Here is an 8,763-nt window from a genome sequence, read left to right on the forward strand (position 1 = left end):
AATCCATTTCTGTTTTTTACAATGTTTGACGGTCAGCTCTAATGAGCGTACATACGACTTTGTGGAGTACATCGGAGTCATCGTCATCGTCATGGTCCTGTTCTGTACCTCGAGGAGGAAACCGAAACAGGCACGAGACCAACCAGTTTAAAACTAATTGCTAAGCAAAGGGCATTGCGAGCCACAAGCGAACCCAGATCACGTACACATCAACAACAAACGCACCGCACCGCAAACACAGACAATCTGGCCAACAAGAACAAAAAAATAAATAAAATAAAATAAGTAAAGCACAAGAAATTCTCAGAGCTGAGATGAGTTAGTTTGAACGTTGTTGCCGTGCAAACAGGCCAAAGGCCAAAACAAAAAAAAACAAAACGATGAGTAAAATAAAATACAAAATCCCTCTCAACGTTTACACACACATATTTCGAAATCGGAGAGCGGGTCAAACGGAGCAGATAGAATATGAAGTGGGAGCAGCTAAACTGTACTCCGGATCTCTCTCGGTAACTGATATTACGGTTAAGGCGGTAACGAGCCAGACCAAGAGCCAGGAACCAGGAGCCAGAAGCGAAGCCAGCTCTGAGCTAGGCAGCAACGCAATATGCGCGGCCACTCAAAAATGTTTAGAGCAGAAGCCAAAGGGTCCAGCCAGCCGAATTGGCCAAAGCCAAAGCCAAAATGCTCAAAACAGCCAAGTATTAAATGCACGTATGTGCACAGAGAGCAATAACGAAACTTGAACACTCTTTGAGAAGAAAATCTTATATTTGAATTATAATTAAAATTGAGAAATAATTCATCGTAGTGTCATTTACATTTTTGATTTTGACTATACATATAGTGAGAAAAAATCTAGATTGAAAAGTAGATAGCAAATTTTGATTTAGGAGTATGTATAATTTCTTTCAGCAATTTAGTAAAGTAATTTTGATCTAGGAGTATGTATAATATTTATTTTAGCAATCTAGTAAAGTATTTTTGGGATAGGAAATAAAATACAATATGATTATGTACTCAATTTACTTAAACATAACTATTACCTGAAATTGAAAATAGATTATTATTAACTACTATTGATATTGTTTAAATATTATAACTTTGTTAAAGAGACTTCAATATTGGAATGACAAGACTGGAATGGGGAGCAAAGATTGATTTTAATTATTGATTAATAATATTCACCATTTGCAGTCGCCAACAGTTTCCATATTCTCATGGACCTTACTACAAAGAGTGCACTATCGAAAGGTATGGTCAATGCCTGACAAGCATTTAAAACAGCAATTATTTACTTGATACCAAATGACAACAACAGCAGCAACCACACGACGAAGCAGCCTGCGCATGAGATGGAATAACAAAATGCTTCATCGTATGCTGTTGAATTCATTGAATGTGAATGTGCGATGGCGAAGGAGATGGGGATGGAGATGGAGGATAGCTATTGCTTAGCTGGATGTGGCATGTTGCTAAAGATGCCTCTTGATTCAATTTGATTATTTTACAAAGCGCACTCGAAACAGGCAAACTTGCAAGTTGAATCACGAGGCAACCGCAAATGGAGGCGCACACGGCATACACTTTTGACTTAATTAATGCACAGCAGGCGGTAGAAGGTTTTGTGCTCACTTCTCCTCTCCTCCAGAACTAAATTTCAGCTGCAAGTCAAAATAGTTGAGTGGAAAACAGAGCTCAAGGCCGGGGCCATAGGCAACATTGTGTAGTACACTAATTGAAGAACCTGCGGCAAGCTGCAACAGCCACTGATCCTAATGCGTTCGTGATGCTGTTGTGTGCCGGTGTGAGTGTGTGTGTGTGTGTGTGTGTGAGTGAGTTGTGGAACACGTGTAGAGCAAGTTTCTAACAAATCGCTGGCCTAGCTACCTTTTCTCTTCACGCTGCGTGCTCTCAGTGCAGTTCAGTTTAGCTGGGCGACTGCGCTTGTTATTTTAATTTCCGCCTAAAAGTATGCAACAAATTGAAAGGATTACACAAAGTTTATGCAATGCAGCATTCAGCCAACAGCCAGCAACCAGCAACCAGCAGCAAGCGAGGCAAGCGCAAAGCAAGCGTAGCGGCAACTTAAAACAACAAGACAAATGCGACAATTTAAGCGCGTTTTGGGCCGTTGCCGATGGCAATGGCGATGGCGATGCCTGCTGCTCATTCTCATTCTCTCTCTTGGTCGTTTGTCGTTCTACATTCCCTGGCACGCAGCAACAAACTCGCACAAATTGTTAGTGCTGCAGCAGAAGCAGCAACACACTGCATAGCATAAAATTAATGTCAAGCAAAATGGAGAAACAGCAGCCGCCAGCAGCAGGCAGTCGCCATCAATGCCAGCTGCAGTCAGAGCAGAAGCAGCAACTTCAGTTGCAACTCCAACGGGTTGCGACGCCTCTGCATCAGCTTCAGAGTCAGCCAAAAACTGTTGCAAAAATGATGTGGGTCGTCAATGGCTTGTTGTGGGCGTGTGTTCTAGTTGCAACTTTTGTTGCATATTCAGCAACAGCAATTTCTTTCTTAAAAATAAACTTGGCAACGGCTTTCAGGCGCTTATATGTGTGGCAAGTCAGCTTGCCGCATGACAAACCATATAAACTGTGTCGTTCTGCGCAAATTGTGCGAAGCACAGCATAAAAATGTTGTCGACTTTGAGGCGACACAACAACTTAATTGACATGGCATAGGTCAAATCAATGAATGCCACGCTCAAGCTTTGCTACGCATCTACTAAATGTGCTCTGCTCGTAGACATTCATTTTGCTCACTCGCAAATCGTCCTGCCTGCTGCCTGCTGCCTTCTGCCTCCTGGCTCTTGCCCATGTGGCAAGCTTACAGTGTCCCAAGTGGCATGGCGCATAAACCGCTCTAATGAGTGCATATTGTGCAACCTGTCACCATATTGCAAATGAGGCTTTGTTGCCCTTGTGCCACACGTTTCCATTTCTCCTGCTTCTGTTAACTTATTTTTGCTCCTGCCGTGTAATCGATGCAGCAACAGAATTCTGGGTTACTTCAATGTCTTGTCATTTGTGGCACGTCGCCGTAGGGCGCACACACAAATTAAAGCCCACAATAAGTTGTCGAGTCTTTTCGAAATTCTTCTTGCGGAACGGACCAAGTCGAAACTGGAAACTCTGAACTGTGAACTGTGAGCTGACCCCGACACGGTCAAAATTTACGGGTTGAAGAGCACTTAGCTATACTTTGCATGTTTTTCGGGGTAAGCATCTTAACATTTTTTGTGTTTTTATTTATTGGTATATTTTTTTTTGTGAATGCCAACTCTTCTTCATCATTTGTGAACTGAATGAATCATGTGCTGCTTGGAAATTCTTAATTCATAAATACTTAATTATAACTTGCAGTCAGTGGCAACTGTGGAGCAACCCTTAAGTTAGAAGTTTATGGGCCCCAGCTTAAAATATCAAAAGCCAATGCAATGATTCCGTCAACATCAATGTAATTATTCGTCAGTTTGTTGATGTCGTCTCTCAGTTGCGGCAATTGCTGTTCACATGAAACGAAAAGTAAACAAATTGTTGATAACTTTAATTTGAGTGCTAAATAAGTAGCTAAAGTCGATTGGGCTCGACAGTGAGATACCCGGTACCCATTTGTTAATAAAGTAATAAAGTAAAATATACCGAAAAAATACCAATCTAATAAGAATGAGGGCTTTGAGATACCCGCTACTCATTTTTAAATAATATAAAACAGCTCGACATTACTTCCAAAACTTGCCAAATTAATATGCCGAAAAAATACATAACAATTAAAAAAACCTATAGTGGAGTAAGCACGACTGGGAGATACCTACTACCCATTTTTATTTCAGTCAAAATGTACCGAAATAATATACTAAACAAGCAAGAAGCGAGTGTGCTCATCTGTGAGATACACGCTTCTCATTTTTAAATATAGTTAAACTGTTATTCCCAAATTAATATACCGGAAAAGTACCAAACAATTAAAAAGTCGAGTATGTTGTGATAGACTCGGTACCCATTTTAAATAAAATCAGAAAAGTATACCGAATCACGCTTTTCATTTAAAGCTAAACAGATTAATATACAAAAAAAAAAAAAAAAATAAAATATGGCCATAATTTGATACCCTTCTACCCTATGGATAGCGGGTATAAATGGAGCTCAACTTGACTTACCCTAGTTGCCAATACAAGTCGCTTAAACTCAGACGCTTTGATTCCTTTGTAGAATGTCGCAAACTCTGGGCTACTCCGAACTTTCTGCACAGCAAAGTTATAAAAGCGCGCACGTGGTAAAATCGCCTTAACTCTGGCCAGAAAGCTTTCCAGACTCCGTGGCGTTTGAAAGTTGTCGAGCAATTTACTTGGCATGCGAAATTGACGCATCTTTTTAATAAATCTGAAGAAAGCTCCAAATAGATCATGCCCGGAGCTCTGCGCCTTAAGATAATTGCTAATCTCACTGTCGCTGAGTTTCTCTGAAATATCAGCCAAGGTACGCATGAAGTCTCTGCTGCGAATATAGTTTATCGCAGTGCGAAATTTGATGTCGAAAACGTATTGCCCAATTCCAAGTGTTTTGATTGTATTGATGGGTATCAATGCTTTGAATTCGCGCAGATCATCGATTAAATTCGCCGCTGTCAAGCAAAGCAAACTGCAAAAACAGAGAGTCACAATCACCGAACACTTCATGATGTTGCACGCGAGAAACGAGAAATAGTTTTGGGTCAAGTTTAACCGAGTCTTTTATAGCTTGCTCGAGACAGTATTTGACTTTGTGGAGAGGTGCTAATTGTTGGTTTGGTAAGGTGTTGACAGATTATAGCGCATACAATCGACTCGCTTCGACTTTTACTTTCATTCAATGTAGTAACAATTACTTCAGATTCATTTGCAATTGCCGTTCAAAGTACTTACAACTCTTTAACTGGTGTTTGCATTCATTATGATGAAACCGGCTAGACAAAAGATTAAATTGCACTCACACACACTTACTGGCAACACATAATAAACACAAACAATCAGCTGGCAGGCAAAACAACTATAAATCAAGTGTAAATTCTTTTGTCTGCTCGACTGACTGTAATTGCTCCCATTTGTGCATTAAAAATCATGATTGATTTCGACTTAGGCAGCCACACAATAAGCTACTCTAACTCTCATTCTGCAGCCCGATAACTGTCTGCTTGTCTGTCTATCTCTCAGTCTGTCTGGTTGCCTGTTTGACTGCTTGTCTTGGTATAAACCAAAAATTAGAATTCAATTGCGTGATTTATGCAGCTGGCAAATTTACGAGCCACATGAGAGAGATATTCCATGTACAGATTGTGCACTTTTCTGCAAGCAACAAATGTACTTCAAATACGGACTATCTATCCATCTTGCCAATGTAACTGTTGAAGTGTAATTCTGCTACACATTAAAGTCGCCAAAGTGGCAAAACTTTTGCTCATATGAGTCCCCAAAGTCCACACTCACACTCGCACACTCTCGAATGAAGCCTAAGGATAGCATCAACACTAATGCTTATCTAAATTTCTGTTAATGAAATCTACTGATAGGTCAAAGCTTTTTGCCTGCATCGTCGTCTGACTTCCGGCATTTGGGTCAGAAAGCAAAACTTGCCGTAAAAATTAACAGGAGCGGCTTGAAGTGTGTCTAAGGCCTAACACTTTTATAAAACTTATTTTCTTGCGTAGTTTATATTTAATTTTAACTTTTACTTTCAATTATACTAACTACGTAGTTATGTGCAATTATTTATATATTTATTTCAAATTGTTTCGTTATAAGCTTAAGATTACTTTTGCAAATTGACGTGATTTAAATTTCTACCAATTCAATAGAGTTTTGCTTTCTGAAATGAATTTGAAATGTGTCTTTCGAACGCTCCTGTTCAGTTGTATTAGTGTTGTGAAAAGGGTTGACGTGCATTAAGCGGTTGGCTGCAAGGAAACATACACACGAATCTCCTTACACACATACATATATGTCTGTGCGTTTGGAAGCCGCAATACAAAAGGCAAAACAAATAAGCCATAAATTTGCATGCCAACAACAATTGGCAATTTTCCGTAGGTTAAAGCATAAACCGACAAACAAACCGACTAACAAACGAACAAGCAAGCAAACAAACAAACAAACAAACGAATGAACGGGCGAACAGAGTCTGAAAGGTGAGTAGAGGCAGACACTCACACACTCAAACACTCACACACACACATGGACAAACACACACACCCCGTCGACTTATCCAAAGAGTCGTAAGTTTAAAGTGGGCATTGTGCGGCGGCGTTCAGTGAAAACGGAAATAGAAATGAAAGCATTGCGTGGGCAAGTAGGCCGTTATCGGTGTGCAGGTAGCGCCAACATTGCGTATACGTAACAAATGTTCTCTGTATGTGTGCGTGTGCTTGTGCGTGTGTCAGCACAAATGAAGCTGAATTGTTGTGGTTGCCTAGGTGCTGTGTTGTTGTGTGTGCTTGCCTCTGACTCGTATCTGTGCGTAATAAGCTCAACATTCGCTTTTTTATTCACACATTTGGCATTGGGCAGTTGTCGACTGTCCGCCGTAAATGTCCTTTGAAGTTTGTTTATGATTTTCGGATGTTGTTCTCGTTGTTGTTAGCCAGACACAAAAAAGCGGCAATCGTATAAGCCGCGCTTAGATTTTGTTGTGCGTATTAGTGAGATTTATGCATTTAGGAAATTAAACATCCTGACTGCCTGCGACTCCACTTTGCTGCTGCTCTGTCCCCCTCTCTCTCTCTCATGTGTGAGAGGTGTGTTTGCTTTTTGTTGTGTTTGCTACACATTATGTTACAACTCCGATTCCATTTTTCTCTCTCTCTCCATCTCACACTCTCTTGGTCTCTCCCTTGCTGTCATTAATTTTAAATCATGCGTAAAATCGCGTAATGTCGCCAACGCAGCCGCCAGCATCCTTTGGGGCCTCACACGCAATCATGCTCCCAACCTTCTCTTTGCACTTATATGTATGTATATACATATAGTATTAAAAAATTGTTTCTCGCTGTTTTTATTTGCCGCCACTACACGTCTGTATGTGTGTGTGTGTGTGTGTGTGTACATTACACGCTGTTGACTGTCGGTATTTTTTTCCCGGATTTTTTTGCTTTTTTTATTTGGCCGCGATGGCTGCTTGGCGGAAATGCGTTCGACCACATCAATCACGCGACATTGACAAATGTGCATATTTCTGTTGAAATTATATGGGCACAAGCGCATATCTGTGTGCGTATGTCTGTGTGTGTGATCCATGGCCAACCAACTGGCGAACTGGGCAACCAAACAACCGACCAACCAACCAACCAACCAACCAACCAGCCGACCAACCAGGCAGCCAAGTGGCTCTGCAAATTATTGGCTACAATAGTGCTTCAAATTGGGCAATTTATTGCTTTATTGCTTTTACGTGTTTCGTCTGCGGCTTCGTTGCATTTTTTTGCAGTCTCAACGAGTGTTTTTCCCCCTTTTTCTCTCTCCTGGGCTTCTCTCAATTGCACTTACTCATTACGTCAGCTTGTTACCGTTGTTGTTGTTGTTGATTTTTTTGTATAATTGCAAATTTAATCATTTGCATGACATCAAATTGCAAGTCGAGAGCCACGGTTGAAGTGGTAGCTGAAACTTCAATCTGACTCAAAAGTGCCATGAGTGCCATAATTGTCTTTCAGCCTGTCAGCAGGTTGTCAATTTGTCAATTGCTTGACCATTCAATCACACAAAAGGTGGAAAACGAGTCTTGAGATGGAGACAAGTTAATAGCGCGTTAAGGAAATGAGAATGAAAATCGTTTTTGGTCTCTACTACCAAAAAGGTAGAAGGGTATTATAATTTTCTGCCTCCAGCAAATGTATTTAATAAGAGAAAAGAGTCATCTCTGACCCAATAAATTAGAGTGCTGCATTTAAAATACGTAGTAACTATCTCATAACGAGCACACTCTTTTTATACCCGCTACCCATAGGGTAGAAGGGTATTATAACTTTGTGCCGGTATATATTCTTGATTAGCATCAACAGCCGAGACGATCTAGCCATGTCCGTCTGTCCGTCTGTGTGTCTGTCCGTCTGTCCGTATGAACACCTAGATCTCAGAGACTATAAGAGATAGAGCTATTATTTTTTTTTCGACAGCATTTGTTATGTTTGCACGCACATCAAGTTTGTTTCAAATTTTTTCCCCGCCCACTTACGCCCCTCAAATCAATAAAATGGAATAACAAGCGTAATTTTCAAGCTATAGCTGGGAATTTTGGTGTATACAATAACATCAATAGTAGTTATGATTTCTGAAAATTTGGATCAGATAAAAATTGTGGAAGTTATCAAAGAAATACTTTTGTATTGGCAAAAACGCCTACTTACTAGTGGTCTTAGTTGCTTTGGCTGACAATTCGATATATTGTGGCGCCTTTGGTATATTTTGAATGTGGTACTATATCGATATAACAAATACACAGTTTGGTATATTTTTAGTATATTTGTATTTTGGTATATTTTGAAAAAATACCGCAATATTTTGCTTTCATTTAAAATGGGTAGCGGGTATTTCACAGTCGAGCCAACTCGACTGTAACTTTCTTACTTGTTTATAATTCACTTCCGTTTATAAAATGAAAAGAAAATATTTTCGATAGCTTTATATTAAGAAATAATTCCCATCTCAGTTCACCAGATTTAAACTTCCAACTCAACTCGATTTTCATAGGGACCGATTGGAAATGTTCCTCAGTCAGT

At 40.0% G+C, this 8,763-nt stretch overlaps 1 protein-coding gene across 1 annotated transcript; it reads right to left on the reverse strand.

Annotated features, from left to right (window-relative positions):
- Positions 1-3,360: 3,360 nt before the first annotated feature.
- On the reverse strand, positions 3,361-4,693 carry LOC132793701 (uncharacterized). Its single transcript, XM_060803744.1, is given in 2 exon segments — positions 3,361-3,519; positions 4,175-4,693. Coding segments are annotated over 2 exon segments (678 nt in total).
- Between the last annotated feature and the right edge of the window lie 4,070 nt (positions 4,694-8,763).

The sequence above is a fragment of the Drosophila nasuta genome, chromosome 3, assembly GCF_023558535.2.
Source record: "Drosophila nasuta strain 15112-1781.00 chromosome 3, ASM2355853v1, whole genome shotgun sequence".
Lineage (NCBI taxonomy): Eukaryota > Metazoa > Arthropoda > Insecta > Diptera > Drosophilidae > Drosophila > Drosophila nasuta.